Here is a 25,878-nt window from a genome sequence, read left to right on the forward strand (position 1 = left end):
GTAGAGTGGGTCGTCCACCAATTGGAAGATTGCGGTTCGATTCCCGGCTCCTCCAACCCACATGTTGATGTGTCCTTGGGCAAGATAATTAACCCCAAATAGCTCCCGTTGCTGTGCCAACGGTGTGTGAATGTGTATGAATGTTTAGTCTCCCTCCTGAAGAGCAGGTTGGCACCCTGTGTGGTAGCCCATGTCATCAGTGTATGAATGTGTGTGAATGGGTGAAAGTGACATGTAGTGTAAAAGTGCTTTGAGTGGTCATTTACCATTTAGATAAAGAACATGAAGTAACATGAAGATGATGAAATGTGGCAGCAAGCAGGGATCCACTCAGATGAGGATCAGTTGTGTGTGTGTGTGTGTGTGTGTGTGTGTGTGTGTCATCCTGATAACCTATTCTCCTGTTCTAATGGTTCCAAATTGAGCTCCACAGTGTTGGATTCACAAATGAGTTCATGAATCTGAAATGTAACAAATTCTTTCCGCTGGGGGTGACAATATTTGAAGGAAGCAGACTTTTGAGGAAAAGCTCATCCTCTGAAGGGGGAGGTGGAGCAGGTGGAGCAGGTGGAGCGGACCACTTCAATGCGCAACTAAAGGAAGTTTCTCTATCTCACACATTTATGCCGAAATTAAACTCATACAGAATTGATGCAAATAGGAGTCATTCATATCAAATTAATACCAAATTAACTACTAATCAATGAGGACAGGCCGTGTTCTCCTCACATGCCTTTGTGGACACTCGGCACACCACTTCCTACATAAAACTGGCAAAGGGATAAAGTGCAGACTGGGGAGCAGCTAACATATTACAGTGTGTGCATGTGATGAGGAGCGAGCGCTGATGAACATGTCTTCTTGATGACCACTGAGCCCAGTCAACACCGCTGCCAGCAGCCGATCAAATTAAAGCTCTCATTGTGCCTGTGGTGGTCAGCCTGCTCTGACACTCTTCTATTAGAGTAGTGTGTCAACCCTGAGGATCTGAAGAAAGACCTGCTGAGCTCACTCCATCATGTCACTTACAGATACACACAAACAGAGGAATCAGCAACAGAGACTCAAAAAAAGATGAAAAAACAGTTTACTGTTCTCCCTCCAAGAGACAAAGTTGCTATTTCTCTGCTGCCTCCCTTTCCCACCTAAAAAAAAAAAAAAAAAAAGAAAACATGAAATTAAATGCGTGTGTACATTTTATCATGTCTGCTATCGCCTTTTGAAAATTGCAGGTAGCGGAGTGTTTAACATTCTCTTGTCAAGCGTCCTCCTGCTGGGACAATAAATGCCTGTCCAGTTTTGCTCACAGCGGCGGCTGCAGATTACAAACAGCAGGAGCACGCCGGAGTCTGAACACAATACCGATAAGGACGCCTGTCTTAGTGCCGCCGCTTTGGCTGGCTTCTCCTCACGCCAGGAACCCGCTGCTTTCTAATATTTACACACAACTAGAATGGCAAATGTACCGTAACTTCACCCACACACTCCCCCCCCTCCCCACACACACCTGGAATCGGTGTGCATATTTTTCGTGTGTTTTTGTCTTTGGGAGAGGAGGCCCTGTTTTTTTGACACAAAAAAAAAAAAAAGACGGGGGGAGAGGGAGGGCTAAATTACAGCGCAAACAGAGTGAAATTTCCATTCTATCTTTTCACCCAGGAGTTTCAGGAGGAGGTAGGCGTGAATGATTGCAACTGTTGGAGAGTTTTTATTGTACTTTGTTTTGGGGGTGGATGGCGGGTAAAACACAGAGTTTTCTGTTTGACTTTTTTTTTTCAGGTGAGGGAGGAGTGTGAAATGCAGATTTACTGTCTAAGCTGTGACAATTGAAGAGTCGGGGAATATAGAGTGAAGACACAGGAGGCCACTGACACAGCATATTACTCACAACGGCAAGACAAAGAAGTCCATATGATTTAGATTAAAATACAATGAAATGAAAAATGACTTCTGTTTTTTAACCTTTTTAACCACTTTTGGCATGATTTAGTGAATAGTTCACAGTTACCATCAAGCGTACATGAAAAATTGAAGAAAGTGTTGCTCCATTCCTCCCATCAACTAAAATCTGAAACTTTAAAGCTGCAAGAATTCACTGTTTGGCCTCATGGGGGCAGCAGAGCAAAGAGAAACTGTTATCACTTTATAAAGTTATTATTGACTGTTTACACGGCTAGCAAACATAGAGTAACACTAGCTTTCACTTTGTCATGTTTTCTTCATCCCATATTTTCTACTTCATCAGACCCTTAACAAATATAAAACATCATACAAATGAATAGATAGTCAATCTGAAAAGATTAGAGACTAGAGGTAGGCTAAATAAGTCACACCAAAAATATGAAATAAAAACTGCGATCAACGTGTAGAGAACTTAAAGGTGCAGTGTGTAGGATTTAGTGAAACCTAGTGGTGAGGTTGCAGATTTCAACTTACTGAATAGCCGTGAGGGTTTTTCAGTTAATTCCTCCTCTTCCACTTCCAACTTTTGGAACCTTTTTCCTGTTGCTAGAAATGAGGTATATAAGCAGACTTTATGGTCTGAAAACCCAAAATATGAGCTAAAAGAGTTCTGTAGAAATGAGAGAAACTGTAGATTTGGTCATTATAATTGATTATTTGATCCATTGTTAGTGTAGAGAGAAAAATAGTAATTGGCTAGAACCATTCCTAACCCAAGCATTTCACTTTTCAACTGTTCATGAGCCAAGTTCCATCCTTTAACCCCACCCACAGATACACTGAGTAATGAAGAACACTTTCTCCTTGTGACTTTAATCTTTTGCACCCAACAAGCTTTCAATTCAGGCGTGGAATGTGTGCATATGTTCAAGTTTAGGTGAGAAAAATATTTTTTTACTTTGTTTGCTGGTGTTGTAACCTCAACCCACTTAAAAGCAGCTACAGTCTACAGAAATGAAATCTTGTGGACACACTCATGATTTTCTGTACACCCACATATCCCAGACATCCACACAAACACAACTAAAGAGCAAACCAAAAAAGGGGAAAGAGAATAGCAGTGAGATGAGGCAGAACACACTCCAGCAGATGTTTGGGCGACATTAACACTCATACGACAACAGAAGAAAACCTTCATTGACTGCAGCATTATGAAAGTTTCCACAAATCTGCATCTCCTACAAACGCCCCCACGTTCTCCCTTTCTTTTCTTTTCTTTCTTTTTTTTTTTTTTTTTTTTTTTACAGTACACAACAGTTTTTCCAGAACTTAACTTCCAGGTTTAATGATTTTGACTTTCAGTGTGAGTTATAGTTAACAGTCATACAGAGTTTTTGTAGTGGTTTGTAATCACCATCTTGCCAATAAGAGTGTCAGATCAGAAAACGCTTCTATGGGTACTGGCTCTTTTTTAGGCAATGAAAAACATTGGATTTTACCTTTAAGTCTGGAGGACCTGCAGACTGCGTGGTTTTATATGTGGCTGATAGTGGATGCAGCTTTACAACACGCATGTATTGGACTACATCTACATGATGAATGCTGAATTCTAAAAGCACCTCCAACCACGTTACTTTTGAAGTCCAAAACAGGTAATTATCCTTCTACTGGGCATGTTCAGAAGACAGACGAGCAAGCCGGCCACACAAAACCAGAGAAGAAGAAACTTTTCTGTGGCGGCTTCCTGACATTTAGGTCATTACGATCAGATCCCACAGGTTGAGTGGAGGAAGGTGGTGGATAGAAACGATGACCTCCAAACAAGCTGTCAAAGTAGACAATAAAGAGAACAACGCCTGCATGAAGCCTTCCACCATTGTTGTTATTGTCATCGTGCTTCTTCACATTCGTCTTCCAGTAAAATGTTCCACACCCACCATCGGTTTACAACAGTGTTGCTACAAAGGTCTACTTTCACTGTTCACAATAAAAGGCCAAACCCATGTTCTAACATTTACACACTCTTGAGGCCCTTTTGAAAAGGCTCCAATTTCGGGGAAATAAGAAAAGTTTTAGCCTGGATGGAGGTCAAGACAAAGATGCTTTTATGAATTTAGTTGGCTTAATGTGGTCATGGTCTTGGTCTCTTGTTCACATCCACAGCTTTAAACCACAGCTAATTGCCGATTGTGAGCATGAAAGAGATCAAAACAATACAATCCTTCTTTTCTTGTTTAAGTCTGAACTTTTGGACCCTGTGTGAAAACCCCCTCAGCTGTACCTTCCTTTTCAGTTGGAACACTTTGGATCCCCTCCTACGTCGCCCCATCAAAACACTGACAATTGTCACAAACACAGGAAGCCCACTGGCCGGGGGAAACTGCTATCGAGTTATTGGCGCGTGGGCCCAGGGAGGATTGGCATCCATATCATGAAAAGCGGTGTTTAGGCCACTGCTGCGAGGCTTTCATGCTCCGCTGGCTCTCCGATCAGAGGCCGACCGCAGCAAACACATGGGCAACAACTGCCTGCCAGGCTGGCCAGTGGATAACACATCCATGCTAAATGAAAATGGCCGGCCGGGGTGAAACTGTGCACCTCTCCCTGCAAGCAGAAAAGATGCTAGTGTTGTGTTTAAGTGCTGTCCCCCACCCCCCACAGTCTCTCCAACCCCACCCCCCCACCCACCTACATCCATTTGCTATCATTATGTACTACTGCCCCCTACTGCGAGACCGCGGCTGTGGTGCCCCCAAGGTCAGTGGGATGCAGTGGGGGGGGGGCGCCGGGCAGGGGGGCTCTTTACTTCTGAAGAGGCTAGAACAATCGATGGCAAGCCACCAGCCACCACAGGGGCCCCCGAGGGCCCTCACAACACTAACATTAGTGGAGATGTCTTCCTCCGTGGGGAGGGAGGTTATGATGGGGGCAGCCTGTTGGGAGTTAATGAGGGGAGGTGGTGGGGGGGTCCCATCGGGGACGGTCCATAAGCTTGAGGACAAGGGTGGATGGAGGGGAAATGGACAGCTTGTCAGCAGCTTTTCATGTGTGAAATTCTGTCGTGCGCACTGGCTTTGATGGAAATGTAGCGCTGATGGTTTGACAGAAGTTTGAGAAATATCTGTCAGAAGAACTGACATTTCAGCAGCCGGACAGAGACAGACACACAGGACAAACACATGCACTTATTTTCAAATGCAGGCCACTGATTCACACATCTATTCACAAAACGTGATTATCATCCTGTCAACCCCTAAATGTGTGCATCATCAGCCCTGAACTCAGCAACACTGCATTTACTCTGAAAGGTTTGAGAAAGTCTAACTCCATATTCACATTTATATTGTCTGAGTGGTGAAAGCTTTTGCATTTTCAAAACATCCTTTTTAAGCTAATTTCCTATTCAAGTGTATGCATCACAACTGAACTCCATCATGATTGGCTCTCGTTACTGAAGCCCTCCACCCTCCCACTCCGTCACAGAGTGTGTAATGGGTAAGGTCCAAATACACCAGCAAACCTTTAGAAACCCCCCAGAACTCACATTTGTAGGTATGTGGAGTTTCTATGTTGGACACAAAAGGTGGTGCACAGCAGGAGTGTAGTGAATAAGTGGACTCAATGGTGGAGGGCTTTATAACCCACCTCCCACTTAATGCAGCAGATCCTCCACACAACCTCACAGATGGAATGGTTACTACGTGGAATGACACTGAGCCCAGTTTGATTGGGATACGTCCAAAGTAGCCTGCTTGCTCTCAGCCAATCAGGTTACACGAGTCCAAGGGATGGACTCGACTACTGTAACGGTCTTCTGACTGGACTCCCACAAAAAAGCATTAAACAGCTGCAGCTCGAGTTTTAACCAGAACAAAGAGATCAGAGCACATTACTCCAGTTCTAAAGTCTCTACACTGGCTCCCAGTCAGTTCTAAAGTCTTTACAGTGGCTCCCAGTCAGTTCTAAAGTCTTTACACTGGCTCCCAGTCAGTTCTAAAGTCTTTACACTGGCTCCCAGTCAGCTCTAAAGTCTTTATACTGGCTCCCAGTCAGTTCTAAAGTCTTTACACTGGCTCCCAGTCAGTTATAAAGTCTTTACACTGGCTCCCAGTCAGCTCTAAAGTCTTTATACTGGCTCCCAGTCAGCTCTAAAGTCTTTACACTGGCTCCCAGTCAGTTATAAAGTCTTTACACTGGCTCCCAGTCAGTTCTAAAGTCTTTACACTGGCTCCCAGTCAGCTATAGAATAGATTTTAAAGTTCTGCTACTGGTCTACAAATCACTGAATGGTTTAGGTCCAGAATACATGAATGACATGTTAGTAGAATATAAACCCAGTAGAGCTCTGAGATCTACTGACTCAGATCAGATAGTTGAGCCCAGAGTTCAAACTAAACATGGTGAAGCAGCTTTTAGCTGTTATGCTGCACACAACTGGAACAAACTACCAGCAGAACTGAAATCAGCCCCAACAGTGAACACTTTTAAATCCAGGTTAAAAACATTTCTCTTCTCCTGTGCTTATGATTGAGCTCTTTTAAAGCACTTTACATTTTAATCTTTCATTTGCACTCTATGTCCTTTTAATGATTTTAAAGCTAATTTATTATTTTATGCTGCAATCATTTTATTTATGTCTTTCTATTTTTCTGTACTTTGTTTTTATTATGGGGGTGGGGTGGGGGTTAATTGTATGTTTTAAGTTTCTCAAATTACATGTTTTTCTGTTTTATGTAAAGCACATTGAATTGCCATTGTGTATGAAATGTGCTATATAAATAAAACTGCCATGCCTTGCCTTGCCTTACACCATTATGAGGGTGTACTGTCCAAATCAACATGTTTGATATCATGGATCCAGTGTTTAATATAGACAAATAAAAAACAGAAAAATAACAATTTCCTCTTTATTACAATGGATCTGGCTTCAATCACAACAAACATAAACATCAATATTTATCAGTTAGTATCAGAAACAGAAAGAAAATCACATCATGTAAAACTTAAAAAAGGCTTTGTTCTTTTTAAAGAAACACAGGAAAACCAGTAGGATGGAGGAGTGAAAGGAGAGCTGGAGGATAAGGTGCTGCTTTTCTATCTGGATCTCTGGACGAAGGCAGGTGACGTCTGGGTGCTCATGTCCACTTGTGTGGTTTTGCGGTTACCCCGTTTTCCAGTGCTGAGCCCCTTTGGTTTAGGGGACTTTTTAGGAGTCTTCTTAGGACTCTTGTTAGGAGCCTTCTTAGGACTCTTCTTGACACCATTGATTACACCTTCAGTTTCTATATGATAAAACAAACCAACACAAACAAAAAGTAAGCACATCCCCTTCTCTAACACATTCATGCATCTGTGCCTGCAAACAAAAGCTGCTCAGAACAGTTCAATCCATCCTGTCATGATATGGATACATCCTGTCTACATGGACATATGTATCAATAACAGACAGACAGCTTGCATTTTATATCTAGATTCACTTATTTTAAATAATTTCAGATTGTATTAAAATAACATTTTATTGTGAAAGCATTGAAAAGGCTGACATTCAACACACACAGGAAGTAGTAACAATAAGTTCCTCTATTTAGCATTTATAATCACAGTATAAACATTTAATAAATGAGGTTTTAACACAATAGTAGCTAGACTGTAGCAGATATATGTTTATTCATGTATTTATTGAAACTACAACTACTTGCAATATCCTGGGCTTTGTTTTTATTTAAGCAGGGAAAAACTTACCTTTCTTCTTTGTGACTCTCTTTTTCTTGATGATACCTCCATCAATTTCCTCATCGCCTTCTCCTTCATCTGCCACTTTCCTTCTCTTGGTCGTCTTCTGGAAGGAGAAGCAAATGAAGAGTTCACGGTCAACCACAACAACGTTTCTACAAGTTGTTCTTAACACAGAGACTGACACTGACTTTTCCTTCCCATTTCTTACCATCAAACTCTACTGAAGCCACCAGTACAAAATGCAGTGGCTGGAATGTACAACACAATTTAAAGTTTTTAAGTAAAAATCAAGAAGCAGAGTTTGTTGTGACGGCTCTGCGTTGGATGCTGAGGTGAGGCGTGACCCAACGTTTCAGAGCTTCCAGCCTCCTACGTGTGAAGTCTGAGTAAATGCAATTACTGCTCTGCCATCAGACCTCACTGATATTAATCCATTAAAAATGCTCTGTTATGATTTCTGCTGTTTTTGACCACAGAGCAGCAAACAGAAACACTTCAGCTTTCTTTTCTTCAGCTCATGAAGCTCATTTTAAAGACTGAGGTCAACAAAGATGATGGTTTTTTTCTGTAATCAGCTGATGATCTCTACAGAAATCACAGTGAGCGTGCTATCCTCTGAGGAAAGAGGAGAAAAGGTGCCCCCCCCCAAAGAGTCCTGCACTTAGTGAAGGCAATCAACTCCTCGGTCCATCCTCCTCCTCCTCCTCCTCCTCCCTGGGCCTCTATAATGAAGCTCCACTCTCATCCTGAACTATCACTCACCCCTCCCCACCTCCCGCTTTTCCTTTTTTTTTACCTCCATTTTGACAATTGCTACCTCATGATCACCATGTGGCACCCGCTGAGGTGAACAGATTGGCGGGATAATTATATACAATAAGCAGCGCCGGGGCCCGGTAACCCTTTGGCTGGCGACGCCGCGTCCCTGGTGGAGTCCTTCCATATGCACACAGAGTCAGAGCAAGAGCAAGAGCCAGAGAGAGAGAGCCAGAGAGAGAGCCAGAGAGAGAGAGAGAGAGAGAGCCAGAGAGAGAGAGAGAGAGAGAGCGAGCCAGAGAGAGAGAGGAGAGAGCCAGAGAGAGAGAGGAGAGAGAGAGAGAGAGAGAGAGAGAGAGAGAGAGAGAGAGAGAGAGAGAGAGAGAGAGAGAGAGAGAGAGAGAGAGAGAGAGAGAGAGAGAGAGAGAGAGAGAGAGCGAGAGAGCAGGAAAGAACTTATTGTACTTATTGTAAATAAGATAAATATTAGAGACTGTAGCTGTGCTGTTATTTCTAGCTTTAGTCTCAGTCTTTAAGCTGTATATGATGTATAAGAGTACATATATAAGAGAAAATGAGTTTTGAAGGAGGAGATAACATTTTAACCCACTGCTGCATGGTGCAAGCCTCTCAGAAGTGACTCTCCACCCCACTAAAGCGACCATTCAATTTTTGAGTCTGCATCAAAACTGTGCAGAGCAGATCGAGCCGGGCAGAAAGTCCATTTAACACAATATAAACAGACTCATAAAGAAACCATTGAGCTATGTAGCCCACTGACCCAGACTAGAAGCGTACAAATAAGGGGAAAATGACCAACTAAATCCTGCTATTATAGCAATTATGGTAGCCTAAAGAGGTGCTTGTTTATCTTAGACTGGGCTGCTGTAATTACTGTGGTAGAAGCGCAATTCTTCAAGGTTGATGAGAGCCGTGAAACTGAACCAAAACAGCTGAAAGAGGCTAAATGCTCCGTTATCTGCTGGTTTCATATGTGGGCCCAATCACCAACAATGATGAGACGCACTACAGGAAGGAAGTGGAGCAGCTGACATTTACAACTTTGGCCTCAATTTTCTAAAGAACTGACTGTGGATATCAACGAGACCAAAAGCTTCACACTCTCCTCCATCTACATCAATTGGGTAAAAATGAAGTGCGTCTCCAGTCCTAAATTCCTGAGACTCCACATCTCTTCCACATGCTCCTTGTTTAAAAGTCTCTATGATGCCTCTACTTCTTGAGGAGGTTGAGGAGGGGGCTGCCTGTTACCCAACATCCTCACAAACTGCATCTCAGTGTGGTTCTGCATCTGCTCAATAGCTGGCTGGAGACCCTAACCTGCCCAACCATGGACTGTTCTCCCTCTGTCCTCTAGGAGGCGCTACAGGAACCTCTGAACCCAAACCACAAGGCTCAAAAACAACTTCTACCCCCAGGCGATCTATCTCACCCCCCATCACTCTCACCCCCCCCCCCCCCCAACCCTGTCATCACACTTTTTATTACTCTTTTACAATGCTGTCTTTATTTTGCCTCAAGACACTGTTGTTTACATTACTCCTCTCAATGCACCCCCCCCACCTTAATATATACAAACCCATTTCATCATCATCATCATGTACAATCATGTTTATTTCTTATGTTAAAAGTTTATAGTGTAATGTTATCAGTAGCTTTTTTCTTATTTGATATCATCCTTGTTATATTTCACTGTATGGAACAGAGGAAGGAGTCATACGTGAAAAAGAATCATAAGAATAAATGTGCCCACTACAGCAACATGATGAAAGATTTGTGATAGATAAACCATGACAACTGTCTTTCCTGTTGACTAGCAATTTATACAACTAAAAGAATGTGTCATCACAATCAGAAGAGTGTTTGACCATGTTGCCCTGAGGATGAGAACCTGAAGATAGAGTGAGCAGAAAGAGGAGGAGACGATACACTGTCAGTCTTTATATTTAAATATTCCATTACTGATGTCCGATGTTTAAAGACATTCAGATATCCTGTATGTCTTCATGTGTTTATTTCTGCAAAAAAAAAATTGAAATCCTTTGCTTCCTATCCTTACCTAAACTCCATACACATCACATATTGCCCTTCTCTCTAACTCAAATGTATCAATATACAAATATTGTTTGGAGCCAATCATTGTCCAGATGCCACTACATCAGTGTGGTGTAGAAACTTGAAGCCTTCATATTGAGAATGAACTTTTCAGTGAAGTAGAAGACCTCTTGTGTAAAATAAACTAGCTGTGATGTCACAAATCACATGTTAAACTAAGATTTAAAAGTTTCCACTTTAAGCAGATCAATGTGAAACCTAAGTGTGTGTGTGTACATCATTCTACACAGAGAAGAGAACATCCAACTGAATCAACATCAGTTTAACATCAGAGTTTAACTAATGTTGGCAGTTTTCCCTCTAAATGAATAACTCTGGACTACTGCATTTCAAATGAGGAGGAAATATGGATGCCAAATCTCTTCAAAATTAAAAGTAGGTTTTTGTACAAACTATTTAAGAAAAAAATGTAACGCATTGATATTTATTATTATTATTATTATTATTATTAGTGCATAACATAACCTTCAAGAATGGGGCTCAAGCCTTTTACAAATCACAATAACAATCAATTTCCCTAACTTCACATTTGGTCATTTATCTTTCCATTTTATCTTTTTTTTAATGATCTCTTTTTTCTTTTTCGCTCATTGTTTGGGACTAAATAACAATCAGAATATTCTACCTGTGAAAGTCTTATTCCAGTAAATATGGTCATGTGTTATAATCACTGCTGTTCTAATGACATAATGTCATGTGACTTATCAACAGCATGACTCTTCTGTTGAGCTGAGATATCTGCTGCTACGTGTCTGTCACATACTGATCCATGTGGTTAAAGGACTAATCCCAGATAAACACATGGTGATCACCTTTGTAACACCTCCATGATGAAGTGAGGACTTTATGACAGCACACTGACCTTAGCAGGAGGTGAAGCAGCTCCGTTGGTCAGCGTGAACTCCAGCTTGCTGTCGTCTTTAGCCTGGATGCTCTTCAGTCCGGCCTGCAGGATGGAGCGGAACTTGTCGTACGGTGGTTTGTCTTGGTAGCTCAGAGCTTTCACCTCCTCCATGAACTTCTGCATCTCATCTACAACACACAGACACAATGAGACTCAGCTCCTCACCTCAATGCCACAATCAGCTGCGGCAGAAAGTGAAATCAAGGAGATTATCCAGTCTTAACTTTGTCTTTGTGATAGTTTGTTTAGTGTGTGATGTGCTCGTCCTTCTGAAGTGTTTTGATATGCGTTTCTGTGATGAAAGCCTGTTTAAATAACCCTGACTGGACTTGAACGTCTCATCCTTGTGCTGCTGACTATCTTTGTTCAGAGACTGTGTTGTTGCTGTGATGTTCCACTCTTGTCGCTGCGTCGTGCTTAATTCTGTTTGCTGTGACTTTCTTCAGACTTGACACACACACACACACACACACACACACACACACACACACACACACACACACACACACACACACACACACACACACACACACACACACGGAGTTGTAAACAACGGTTTGGTCGTGCTCCTCAGAGCAGAAGGAAGGAGGTGTGACGCCTCTGAACTGACATGCTGCCTGCAGGTCAAAGTGCCAACGTTAAAATGGCAAAACACACAAACATCAAAGTCAACATTTACAGCCTGACTTTGTTCTTCTCTCAATCCTGATGAGAAACGAGCATGGAGACACTGGCTCAACTTCTCAAATCATCAAACACACATTTACATCTAGATTGTCTCTTTTAAATCAGATTCCAATGTATTTTATTTCCCTAAATCCAGGTCCAGTCCATCTTTAAAGCAACAGCTTCATCTCACATGTAACTCTAATTTCTTGTTGTGTGTATGGAATAAACAAAGAGCTTTATAAGGAAGAAGAACAGTGCTCCTGTTCATTAACAACCTTGCAACTTTTCAGTTACCTTCCAGATCAGCTTCTTCCTTTCATCTGAGTGAAGCCTGTTTTCTGTTCATCGTGATTGAGTTGCAAAAATGTTCATGCGTATACTTCAGTCGTCCTCTTGTCATCTCTTTTGTCCCTCCTTTCATCACTTAAACATTCTCAGGGTCATAAGACTCCTTTAAGGAACATATCTTTGGTGGTAGTAATAGCAGTTTTGGTGTGTTGATCAATAATCATACTCATTACAGGTTAATCACCCACTATGCCAACTGTACACTTGTTGTGTTTGTCAATGTTCTTTTGGTCTTAATTCACTGATTTAGGCTCATTGTGAAGAAGTGCTGCTGTTGTCTCATGAGCGATCAGTTACATGGAGGCGACACAGACACACACACACACACACACACACACACAGACACACACACACACACACACACAGCTGGGAGCTATTAAGCAGCTGGAGAAAGCAGAGGCTAAAAGGTGATACTTGTGGATTTGTTCTGCTTTCTTTATCTCTATTACTGACAATGAAAACTCTACACTCACCTGCTTTCTTTCTGCCATTCATCGTCCTCGACTGCTTAAAAAGAGACTCTCTATGGTCATTTAACAACAGATGCATATATAAGAGTGTGTGTGTGTGTGTGTGTGTGTGTGTGTGTGTGTGTGTGTGTGTGTGTGTGTGTGTTACCTGGCCTGTCTTGAGAGGAGAAACACTTGGTCATGAACTCAGAGATGTTTTCTTGACTCCTGATTTTGGAGTCTCTGACGTAGAGGGGGTCTTGCAGCTTGTCCTCCCAGGGCAGCCGACCACACAGCCACTGAAGCATGCAGTAACCCAGGATCTCCATGTCGCTCCGTCTGCATGCAGCTGCACACACACAAGCACATCAGCAGCAGCAGGAAACACAGTCAGCAGAAGCATGAGACTAACATGTTTAATTACTGACACTTACATAGAGTGCTAGGCTGAATGTGAATATGATAAACTGGTTCAAATCTTCTTAACCATTGTTTAAGTCACATGATACAGTGTACATGTAAAAATGTGACGGGAGAACTTTGCAATCAGTGTAAACATTCCTAAACAAATTTATAAGGCAGAATTAAAAAAGGAACAGTGTCATCGCTCATTAATCCTCCTGTTGTCCTTGAGTCAAGGAGGGGACGGAGGAAGGAAGGAAGGAAGGAGGAAGGGAGGAAGAAGGAAGGAAGGGAGGAAGAAGGAAAGAAGGAAGGAAAGGAGGGAGGAAGGGAGGCAGAAGGAAAGAAAGGAGGGAGGGAGGAAGGAAGGAAGGAAGGAAGGAAAGAAGAAGGAAGGAAGGAAAGGAGGGAGGAAGGGAGGCAGAAGGAAGGAAAGGAGGGAGGGAGGAAGGAAGGAAAAAGGGAGGAAGGAAGAAAGAAGGAACGGAGGAAGGGAGGGAGGGAGGAAAGGAGGGAATGAAGGATGGAGGAAAAAAGGACGGACGGACGGAAGGAAGGAAGGGAGGAAGATAGGGGGATGAAAGAAGGAAGGAAGCAAGGGGGGTGGAGGAAAGAGAGAAGGAGGGAGGAAGGAAGGACAGACGGAAGGAAGGAAGGAAGGAACAGTCAAAACAGAGGGGGTCAATTTGACCCGGGAGGACGACAGGGGGGTTAACAGTATTTTTAGCATCATAGATCTGAGCTGTGTGATGTCACATGTATGATGTCACATGTACCTGCTCCTTTGTGAGCGTCGATGCTGGTGAACTCGATGGTGCCGTCGTGACATCTCTTGGGGTCTTCTTTGTACTCTTTGTGGACCCCGTCAGGAGAGTACCTATATGCCAGCCCATAATCTACTAAGTAAACCTACAGGTGACACACACAGCAGTTCAAGCATGCACACGCACATGCACAGACCAACAAGGCCATGTTTTAATCTTTCTACAACACACACATGACATTTTTCCTGGATCTCCAAAATAAAAGCGTGTTAATGCAATACAGACAAACAGAGCTGATTCCTCAAACTGTAATTTTAATCTTTATTACGATTATATTTGATGTGTGTTATGCTCCTATATACTACAGCTGCTTAACGGCTTTTAATAAAGCAGCATTATAAAAACTAACTCCAGGGAAAGCGTCAAAATAGCGCAGCCATAAAAACAACAAGCCTACCTTAATATTCTAATCCTGAGGGGCCCCTTTTTAAATTGTCATTTATAAATAGCTCTTTAATAACACCACCAATGATACATTATTAATCTTCAAATTAAATATTTGCCCCTGCCCCCCACCCCTGTTTGCTAGGAAAAAAAAAGCTCTTTGTTGCTGCCATCTAACATACACACACACGCTCCCCCCCTCTCCGGGCCTTAATTGAATCTAATGAAGCAGCACAAGTGTGTTATGATCAAAAAAAAAAAAAAACACAATCATCTCTCTGCTTTCAAGGAATGATGGCGAGGTCACAGCAGCACCTCAGTGTCTCAATAAAAGAATGAAAAAAAGGAGAAAAATGCAGAAAAATGCAGAAATTGTAGAAGTGATGATGCGACTGATACTGACCCGGTTGGGATCGCTGTGGCTCAACATGAGGTTGGACGCTTTAATGTCGGCGTGGACGTACTCGTGGTCGTGGATGTACTCCAGGGTGTCCAGCTGACACAAAGAGGAAACAGTGTTACATCTAAATGTGTCCCTTTCATTTTTCTTATGTGCCAAAACTGCAGCCAATGAGATGAGAGGTCACCTGACTTCCCTTCTTCCTGCTGCCCGTCATGAATCCAATCAAACTTTATTTATATTTATATTTTCAAAGTGCTTCACAGCTAATTGACAAGCTGATAATACAACAGAACAAGTGTAGACAGAGAAAAATGTAAAATAAATAAATACATAAATTAAGGATTTATAATTAAATAATTAAGAGAAAATAAAGTAAAAGTAGGAGAGAATAAGATAAAAAGCTTATTAAAAGTTAAGAGTAAAAATTAGGTTAAAATAGATTAAAGACAAAACTTTAGTAGTGAAAGAAAAGAAAAGTTTAAAGCTCAACTAAAATTAGGTTAAAAAATGAAAAAAAAGAAACAGAAATAAAACAGATAAAATTGATAGAATGATAATAACATAATGTGAAAATAGAATAAAAACACTATAAAGACTTCTTAATCAAAGATCATAAAGCTACAGACGAACTCTCCTTCAGTTTTCTCTGTAAGTGAGCTGAAATGATTTTAGAACCAGCTCCTCTTTCCTTCACATACTTCCTTCCATACATTCCTGTGATTCCATCCACCTGTTATTTATTCACTTGAATGGAAACATGTCAACAAAATAAAAGCGTCTGATCATGAAATAACCAACCAGTCGGAGGCCGAGCTGCAGGACTAGTTTTCTGGGGAACTTCTTTCCACATTCTTCAAACTTCTTCTGCAGGTCTGTGCCCAGTCTGTCAATCACCATGAACCTATACCTGGAACACACAACAACTCCTTGTTAAATGTTAAATAAAACAGTGATGTCACTAAAACACACATGCTCTCTTTCATCTGCTGTTAAAAATCCTGGAATTACACAAACATTCCTGTCACATTGTTCTCTGGTGTGTGTGTGTGTGTGTGTGTGTGTGTGTGTGATGTTTAACCCAGTTACATTACTCCTGGATGAAACACTTGCTTTTAACATGACCGAGCTAATATCTTTTTTTTATTTTTATTTTTTTATTAATTACAAGATGCAAAATACAACATGAAATATACAGAAAAAATTGTTACATTTGTAGAAGATTGACTCCTTCTCTGATCTATATAATAGAGTTCAGAGTATATCTTAAACAGGAGGAGAGGTAAGAACAGGACATGGTAAGATCTGCAGTCCCCCTACAAAATAAAATACCCCCCATGTGAAGTATTTAAGGGGGAAATTTCCCCAAAATTTGAAAAATTAATTTCAGGCTCTGAGACATGTGAAATCTTGGTTGTACATTTATGGTTAAACCCAAATTCTATTTTAATTATCTTCAGTTTATGAGCATTTTGTACTTAATCTTTAATTTAATTTGAATTTATTGCACAAAAAAACACAACACAAGAAATAGACATAACACATGAAACCCATAAGAGCTTGATGTGTGGCTCTCTTATTATGAAACATACAACATTAAAACTTACATACCTAAACTAACATATACAAAGGCTAAACCAAATACTACTGGTCTATTATTAAAGTCTGTTCATGTAGTGGAGTGTATTAGTAAAGTGTTGTTGATGATGTTTATTTGGGCCTGTATTCACTTCTTACCTTTTCCCTCCTTTCTCATGCAGACCTGAGCCCCAGTACCTGGGGACTCCCAGATTCTTCAGCTTGTGAGACTTCATCCAGCCCTCAACTGCACACAGAGGAAACTTATCACAACATTTTTAAAAGGTGCTTCCAAAAAGGCACAGCATGTAAATCAGAGACAGTTTGGTGACTGTAACTTCCTGTGAGCATGCTGCTAACTGCTGCTGGTTGGAAGTGGGTGATGGCTGTGATGCTCAAAGTAATAAGAGTATAATTCCGTAGGGGGGGGGTGAGTGGGGGGGACCGGGCACCACGGCCGCAAGCTAATCTGCTGCTGGGACAAATATTTACCAACAACGTGAGATTCCACCATGAATAAAATATGAGCCTTTGGTTCCTTAGTAATATAACAGTTAATTGTCAGGGGAGATTGACATTTGGATTGTTATTATATAAAATGCAAAGCTGTGGCCTGGGGGCCAATAGAGCTGCCACCAAAAGCCTCCCTTCCTCTGCAGGGCCCGTTCGTGCCTCCACTACAAGATTGTCTTTTTTAATTAAGAAAGTTGCCTTTCTTTTATTTGTTTGCCCTGCTGCTCAGAGACTATGTTGTATGATCATCACAAGACTAACTCTGGCTTACTGACATACTTCTAGGTGTGTGTATGTGTATGTGTATGTGTATATGTGTGTGTGTGTGTGTGTGTGTGTGTGTGTGTTTAGGTGTGTTTATAGGGACCAGTAAAGTGGCTTACTCAGATCAGCTTTGGCAGCTCTCATGTAGAACTTGAGCTCAGAGAACAGTGGTCCATTCTCACTGGGCTCCTGTAGAGAAAACAAGCACAGTTACAGTCTACATTCAAATAAACTGCTTTTAAAACTTCAAGTCTGAGTAAAGCTTGAAGTTTCTTCCTGTGCTGCTCCTAGGGGAACAGTAAATTAAACAGTATGGTCTAGACCTGTTCTATGTGTAAAGAGCCTTGAGATAACTTATTTGTGATTTGGTGATATATAAATGAAGACTGATTGATTGATTGATTGATTGATTGATTGATTGATTGATTGTAAAGGGAGGGTGAGAGGAGGGGGGTTCAGTTACCTCACCACTGATACCACTAAATCTGACACATTGGTATTTTAAAATGACTACTTTATGTGATCCATCATCAATCACTATATTAAATTGTAATTTTTTTTTGTTACTTGCTTCTCTGATGAAAAGTCCTGAGTTACTTTCTGGGTAGTTTTACAAATGTTCATCAGAGACAACTGGGATTCATAGATAACCCACTGTTACTGGTGAATGAGGCCATTTTCAGTTAATGGTAGTGCTCCAGTTATTACAACCAGCTGAAACATCTGTTAACAACAAGCAGAGGGAGAGCAGTACATGACCAAAAGGCATGGGAGTTTCCTTCAGGAGTCTCGTAAGACCGCTGCTAGGATTAATGACTACCTGAGTGTGCCGATATCCCACATTAATCCTCTAATATATGCTGTAACAGTAGATCAGAATGAACTGTGTTGGTCAAGCCAAAAAAGAAGAAAAGTTACAAAGGGAGATGTCAAAGAAAGTAACACTCACAGACAGGTCAATGTAAACCAGATACAACCAGCATGGATACAACAATCTCTCTCTGCTCTGATGGCACAGGTAAAGAAGGTCAGGAAGTTTTATAATCAGAAATATGAGAAGTGAAGAACGCCAACACTGACATATACCAGTCAGTTGCAGATATTAAACAGCGGACTAATAAGGCTCAGATATTTCTGACATGAAAACATCTCTGTGAAACAACAGATAGTTAGCAACAAGAAGCACCAGGAGAATGTAATCAATCAGGTGGAAGCTCTCATGACCTGGGAGAGTCGACTCAACATTATACCAGTAGGACTTTTAGGAAAAGAGGAAATCCTGAATCTTGAAGACAAAACCCAACACATCATCAAAGAGGTGTTAAATTTGGAGATGATGCTCTGCTGCAAGTAGACCACACCATGTAACCACTGTCCACCAAGGAGACTGTCCTAGACACATTCTCCTAAAGTTCTTGAGGCATAGTGAGAGAGAAAACATTCTGTGCTGGACAGATTTAGATTTAATTCCTAGAATTTAGACTAAAGACATTATTATATGAATGAGGACAGGAATGGTACCATGAAATATGCTCAGTAAATGAATGAAGAGATGACTGAGGTAGACCAGCAGTCAGATCTCTGTGAACACTGGGATAAAGGGATTAAGGGTAGTGCTCATGTGACTACTGCCTGCAAGCAATGTAAGGAATGTTGGGATATGTCTTCACTTTAGGTGGGAAGGAAGGATATGTGTTTTTTTGTTTGTTGCATTTTCCTTCCATTTCTTTCTTGTAAACTACATGCTGACTGATATAATAAAACCTCCCTATGATACTGAGATACTGACAGTAGTTAGATGTAATAGAAATGGTTTCATCTGGCATATTTAAAAAGGAAGGAATGTGGATATAGCCTTTAAACAAGAAAGCCATTTAACAGAATTAGAAACAATGAAGTGGAAAATAGTCTGAGTGGGAAACATTGTGCACAATTCTTATTCAAGCAAATGTGTGTTTATTTTATTGAAGACGTATTTAAATATTCATCTTCACATGAATCTTTGTAATATCTATGCTCCTAAAGCGAGGACCCTGATGTCTTTCACAAATGAAATGGTATTATTTTTAACATAGCAGAAGGCTTTATCATCAGGTAGGTCATTTATAAACATTTATAAAAGTAATACCAAAAGATAGACAAGCCATTTCTGTGTTAATGAGGTCTGGAGTTAGCTGATATATGACATTTGAATGAGACTATTATTTTCTTTGCTATTGCCATGACATTCAGTTTGGAACTGATTACTTTCTGATATCAAATCAACTTACTGCATTTTAATATATGTATGAATACATGTATGTATATATCAGTACATTTACTTTCTTCTCTTCTCCTGTTCTATCTTTCAGAAGGTAACACGATATCATCCAAGTGTATATTTATTACTACTGTCCATGTTCATACATATAATTATGAATGTATTCATTTTACTTTGTTTTTTTTAGCTGTGTATCAATTTCTTTCTTTCTTTTATGTTTTGTCTATCACTGTGCTTGGTGTGACCAGTGGAAACCCCCTCTATGACTGGTAACATACTGGTGTAAACTGGAGTAGTTTCATTCATTATCTTAATAAAAAAAAAAAGTAAGCGAAACACTGATCCATTGACTTCATAAAAACTAAACAGAAACTAGTGCAAAAGCAATATGTAACTAATAAACTGTGCTGCACTGAAGGAGGCAGGCTGAATGAATGTTAAAGGGGAGAATGTTGCTTATTAGGTGTGTACACCCACTTCATGTATAAAAGAAAACAGGTAAACAATGTAAATTACGATTGCCAATAGTTTTAGAGTCTTACCACTTTGATGACATAGCGAGCATCGGCACCTACAGGTTTTTCAGAATTGACATCAGCTGAGGAGCAAGAAAAGGAATCATTTTAATATTTGATAGTAGCTTTAAGATCAGTGTCACTGTCATTATTTAAGGTACATCTGTGCAGTTTAATTTAAATCCAATTCAACAGCTCTGTTATAAATTCTACATTTTGAAGTTTATACGTTTATAGTGTTTGTTAATATTGTCAAAAGTGATAATAATTCTACTTAATGTGTATTACTGAGGTTGTACTAAATGGTGGTAGCGAATTGGAGTGCATTATATTGAATGGTGTTCCCAATATTTTGCCCCCCTCATGTATGTTAATAGAGTGAACAAAATATTAGGAACACCTTTCAATATAATTTACCCTAAGACACCACCATCACTCACTATGACCTCAATAATAAAGAAAGTATATCAGAGCTGTTGTATTGGATTGCATTAGATTGCACAGGTGTACCTAATAAAGAGGCCAGTGAGAGTAAATATATATACAGATGTGTTTGGGGTTGTGTATATGACGTTTTAAACTGGCTCATGAAGCACCCCCCATTTCCTCTTACCCAAATATATGAGTCCAAAGCCCCCTTGTCCGACAGGAGCCCCCAGCTTCCACGACTTCTTCCCGGTGTCTGTGAGGACTTCTCCAGGTGGAAACTCCTCTGCTAGCTTCCTCTTAGCTGGAGCTCTTGCTTTCCCTGCCGCCTTAGCTTTAGGAGGCATCTGAAATGACGTTGTATTTAGCAGCTGATGCTAACTTACTACACGTATGATTAGTTTCACTTTGTATGCAGTCAATGACGTTAGTTCCAAATGTAAAATGTAAAATGTATACTACGTTAACCTATACACTGTAAACAGACCAAACAGTGCTTATTATGTCGCAGTTAAAAATAAAATGAGTTAACATAGCTTTTGTCTGTACTATTCACTGTCAGCTTCCTATTAAATATAACGGTGAATAGCGCCTAAAGCAACGAAACAGTAGAGACAGTCTACAAACGCTACGTTAAAAGACGAGCCGTAACATCAAAAGTTACGCTTAAATAAACGCCGGATAGCTAACATGCTACAAGATAGCATCGCTAAATGACGTTAACAGACGTGTGACGACGTTCAACAAGAGGAGGTAGCGATTATATGCGATACTGTCAGTACAACCGATGCTAGCACATTTTATTAAAGTGTAAAATGAGTACACACCTGGACTTTGTTGTTGAACGTTGTCTGTAAGGAGTGTTGTTGACTGCGAGGACCAAACTTCCCGCAAAACTACTAGGAAGTGACGTAACGATGCTTTGGTATTCTATTGGTCAGTTACACTGCGTAGATTACGGCAGATATCATGTGTAAACGTCACGGAGCACACACAGAGGAGCAAAGCCATGCTTCATACTGTTAATAGTGTTACAAGTGTTTACACTGTATCAGTGTATTCATATAATTCTGTTCATACGGTTCATTTTGTTCATACTGTAGCTGAGCAAATATGAATTAAACTTTGCTTATAAGAAAGCAGTTTGTATTACAGTTATCAGGGCCTGACTATCACCCCATCACTATTGGCCCCCAGGACAAAATAAACTGCAGGCCCCCACTTCTGTTTCTCATATCCTCTGTTCATTGTGTATGTTACATAGTGATTAGTTTTTACTTTGTGGTAATTTAATTAATTAGAAAATGCACAGTGTAAGCACAAAATGTACTGAAATAATTGATACAATAATGCAATCCCCTGCTTTAAGAGTGTATTTAGTATTAAGAAACAAACTTTCACTTATTTAAACACCACCAAGTAGTTTCCTCACAGTTAACCTGGAGCCTTCAAGCCCACCCGGATTAATTTTGTCCTGTTGTTAATCCATCTTTGAATATTATATTCATCAATTAAGTTGCTTCTGAAAATGAAGGCAAGAACTTTAGGCAGAAACTGTGTTTATTTGTGTTTAAAGCTGCACGTGTGTTTTATTTTTTGTAAAAATCTGATTTTGCCTCCCTCAAAATGTTATGATTTAGATTTTTTTGTTTGTTTGTTCTGTTTTGTTTTTTGTTGAGTTGAAAATGAAAACTACATAGATTATATAGTACACATCAGTGAGATGGCAGTTAAACATGATTTTACCAAAAAGTTTGTATTTCATATTCTGTATTTCATATTTTGTAAAACAGTACAAACTAGGCTAAAAAGGGTGCAGGTTACTGATTTTAACTTACAGTATTTACAATTATGTCAGTCGGTCCATCACATATTTATTTTTTTGAGACTGAAATAACTTTGAACCTGTTGTTCTACTGTACTTTATTAGGTGCTAATTAGCAAATGCTGCCATACTAAACTAAGATAGTGTTTAGTTTTACATTTTCTCAGCCACTATGAAATGACACATGTATAGCTGTAACAGTCCCTAAGGATTTTACATGAAAAATGGGAAAAATGCAAACAAGAAACGCTGACTATTTAATGAGACTTACCTGCATTCTTTCACCAAAACAACATCTTCACTGTAAAACTGATAAGGCCACACTAATGCATCTAATTTATTTGTTATCACCTGGGTCTTGCTGCTCGATGCTTTTTAACATTCAAGAGTCCACTTTGTGTGGATTTTGCATCGCTCACATCTCTTGTTGTTGACTTATGCTTTATACTTTATGCATTTTTCATAAAAGTGATTGTAGCCTCAGGTTCTTTTCTTTGGTGTGTCAAAAAATGATATAAAGGAGCAAAAATGTAGAATTAATTAACGCTCAGGATGCAGCTATAACGCTGTTCTGTGACCTCAGAACTCCATACAGTATTCTGTGATTCTGTCACACACTGTCCCCAATGCAAACCTTAGGGGAACTATCAAACTATCAAACTTGCAAATTTTCTATTTTTCTTCCCTGTCAGGCAGCAGAAAACATCTTTTAAGGTATTTGTGATCTCACAGATGTCTGCATACAAAATACAAACTATTTCCCAATTTCCCAATGTTTAGACCATTAAATGGTCTCACCCAGTAAAAAAACAAGAGATATTTTTTGTATTTCTGAGTTTTTTGGGGCAATAACAACAACACCATGACATAAAGATCCTCTACCAAATGGTTCAAATGTAAATTCAGGTTCATTACACAAACATTTTTATGGAGTGATGTTTAAATGCTGATAAACATTTAACACATACCAATATGAACACAACATATTTTTATAGCTGTTATAATTGCCTTTATGGTACATTCCAGTTGTACTCAGAAGTTGGGCTTTCCCAGAAGTTCCCAGTCAGAAATTTCAACTGGAATGATTTCTGAAGTCAGATTTCCAACTTGGAAGATCAGAAGATCCTCACTAACCCTGAACTCAAAATCAATCGTAGCCACAGCACTGCCCATCTTCTATCTGTGGATATGTTTCCACAGTGTTTGTATACTGAAAATACAGTGAGATGTGTTATTATCCACTGATGCTGCTAACAATGGCTAACCTCGCTAGAACTGGTTTTCTGACTTTCTTGAAGTGGAACAATTTAAAATCAGATGTGATGTCATTCCATGACATTCATTTCTTTGGGCCACTTGGAGGCAGTTCAAGAAGCTGTAAACAAATATCGTCACCTTATGGCTGGTTTGTGTTATCAAACTGTTGCAGACATGGAGCAATATTAGCATTTATTCAGAGTCGTGGCAAAAGTAAGTCCAATACTAAATCTACTTTTGGCTCTGTTTTGGTCTTCACTGACTATATGCATCACAGTGTTCACTAGCTAATCATTTGTCTATCTGCTGTTTGGTGCTCAGCAGGTAGCATTTAGTGGGTATCTCAGAGTTTTATCCAATCTGTCAAAGTCTCAGCCCACTTTTACAAAACCTTTTCAAGGCAGGAATGTTGCACTGTTATTCCGCCGTACTGTTCTGTATAAAAGGTATGAACACAGAAGCAGAGATAGTCACACTGCTGGATCAACACCTGTGTAAAAGGGATAGCCAGCATGGCAGGAATACGCATACTTGTATGTAACACGTCACATTGATTGTGTATCTCCAGCATATTACACATGGAGGGCATTATGCTGGTTTTGTTTGGTTCAGTATAAAAAAGCAAAGCCAGCATACTGACAGGTCTTCTTTATTGTAGGATCTCTGTATAAAAGGAGCTTTTGTCTCTTCTGTTTTTGGACAAAGCTAGGCTAGTCGTTTCCACTTGTTTCCAGTGTTTATGCTAAGTTAAGCTAAGTTAACTGGCGGATGGCTCTGGCTGTACGACCCCTATTATTTTCTCACCCACATAATGCCTCTGATTGGCTAGTACTACCTGGTTGGTTAGGTTGGCTAGGTTTGGAAAAGAGGAGTGAGATAGTGAGGGTTTGGGTAGGAATATCAGGGCCAATCAGAGACAGTGTATGGGTGAGTCAAGATTCAAGATTCACTTTACTGTATTTACATACATAGAATGAAACGAAATGCTGTTTCTCACCAGCTCCTGTCAGTGCATTTAAAAGACAGTAATACATAGGTACTAAAAATGAACATACATAAAATAAAAAACACACATTTCAGGCACACAATTAGTAGTCATGTATTAAAAACACAACTGTTACGCAGCAGTTCAGAGTTGAGAAAAAGGTGCATTAATGTACATGTGAAATAAATGCACAGATGTAAAAATCAATTGCCCTTTTGGGACTAATAAAGTATTCTGATTCTGACATGTGTGCTATGGGTATTTACATTTTAGTTTTAGGAAGAAAACTAATTATAGTATAATTAGTGATTAAACATATTTCCAGAAAAGTTGGATTGGTTACAGTGAGGTTTCCCAACAAGATATCATAACTTAAAAGAAAAGAGTCTATTAGTCTGTGGAAAATAACCTGGTCAACTTGTGACAACACGATTCATGCCACACACCACTCCCTTTCATCTATTGAGCTTTATACATACAGAGCTTTATACAGAGATATAAAGGTTCTAGCCTTATTTTAAACCAGGAAAAACCTTGGTTCAAGATGTACTTCAATACCATACAGTAAATGCTGATTTTCTGGCACATCTACCCCTGGATGTATGTAAATGTTACCTTACCTATTTTGAATGTGTCATTTGATCCAAACATATTGGGTTTCACTCGCAACCCTGTGCACAACTCATGAATAAGATATTGTTTATTTAGTGTCTTGTCTTTCCAAGGGCCACAGAGAGGACATAACAGCACTTCACATCCAATAGAGCCAACTGAATGACTGTTGCACACATTTCTTCTCTCTCTTTGAATTAGCGTTACTTCCAAAACTGTTCCCATGGCTCCACGGACAAGATAGGCTGTGGAGGTTGTTGAAATGTCGAATTTCACCTTAGAAGCAAACTGAACCTCTGCTTTCAAATCGACAGCTCCTTGGTGGAGTCATACACTGAGGGATGACTCACGGTAGTGACAAAGAAAGTGATGAGCAGAGTGATGATGGAGAAGAAAAACCCAGCAAGAACCAGAAGAAGAGAAGTAAAGGAGGAAAGCATGTGTCTTTCCCCCCTGATGAACAGATAGTGTCTGGCTTTGCTGAACACAGGAGCACTGACAGAAAGGGTAAGCTGTTAATTGTGCCTATCTGCTCTAGTTCAATGTAAGTGGGCGATTTTATACCATGATGCTATTTTGGTGACTTTTGGACATTCAAATTAAAGTTTTTCACTTCACTTTGTTTGAGTTAATTATCAATATCATATCATACATATATAAGACTAAGTCAAAACCTATATGGCTGGACTGTGTATGGTCAATATGCAAAATTGTGGCCAGGTTTTTATATGGA

General features: G+C 40.0%; 2 protein-coding genes across 2 annotated transcripts in view; one reads left to right on the plus strand and one right to left on the minus strand.

Annotated features, from left to right (window-relative positions):
• Positions 1 to 6,829: 6,829 nt before the first annotated feature.
• Positions 6,830 to 21,357, minus strand: vrk1 (VRK serine/threonine kinase 1). The gene is made up of 12 exons (XM_053335366.1): positions 21,294 to 21,357; positions 20,654 to 20,813; positions 20,068 to 20,123; positions 17,385 to 17,454; positions 16,648 to 16,735; positions 15,712 to 15,820; positions 14,914 to 15,006; positions 14,079 to 14,211; positions 13,070 to 13,249; positions 11,393 to 11,562; positions 7,645 to 7,741; positions 6,830 to 7,184 (listed from the first exon to the last, which is right to left on the minus strand). The coding sequence occupies exons 2-12, from the start codon at positions 20,811 to 20,813 to the stop codon at positions 6,997 to 6,999; spliced, it is 1,344 nt and encodes a 447-aa protein (XP_053191341.1). The 5' UTR covers positions 21,294 to 21,357; the 3' UTR covers positions 6,830 to 6,996.
• A 4,129-nt stretch (positions 21,358 to 25,486) lies between these two features.
• Positions 25,487 to 25,878, plus strand: part of si:dkey-288a3.2 (protein phosphatase 1 regulatory subunit 37) — a 65,372-nt gene continuing 64,980 nt past the window's right edge. The window contains exon 1 of the mRNA XM_053335215.1: positions 25,487 to 25,652. Within this exon, the coding sequence (XP_053191190.1) occupies positions 25,487 to 25,652 (166 nt within the window). The remainder of the gene's footprint in view (positions 25,653 to 25,878) is intronic.

The sequence above is a fragment of the Scomber japonicus genome, chromosome 16, assembly GCF_027409825.1.
Source record: "Scomber japonicus isolate fScoJap1 chromosome 16, fScoJap1.pri, whole genome shotgun sequence".
NCBI lineage: Eukaryota > Metazoa > Chordata > Actinopteri > Scombriformes > Scombridae > Scomber > Scomber japonicus.

Bases quoted from the DNA above. Each gene is read 5' to 3' on its own strand.
- vrk1 (XM_053335366.1), bottom strand. From the start codon at position 20,813: ATGCCTCCTAAAGCTAAGGCGGCAGGGAAAGCAAGAGCTCCAGCTAAG. The intron at 20,124-20,653 runs GTAAGAGGAAAT...CTTGCTCCTCAG, and splicing joins CTTTGGACTCATATATTTGG to CTGATGTCAATTCTGAAAAA. The intron at 15,821-16,647 runs GTAAGAAGTGAA...TGTGTGTTCCAG, and splicing joins CATGAGAAAGGAGGGAAAAG to GTATAGGTTCATGGTGATTG.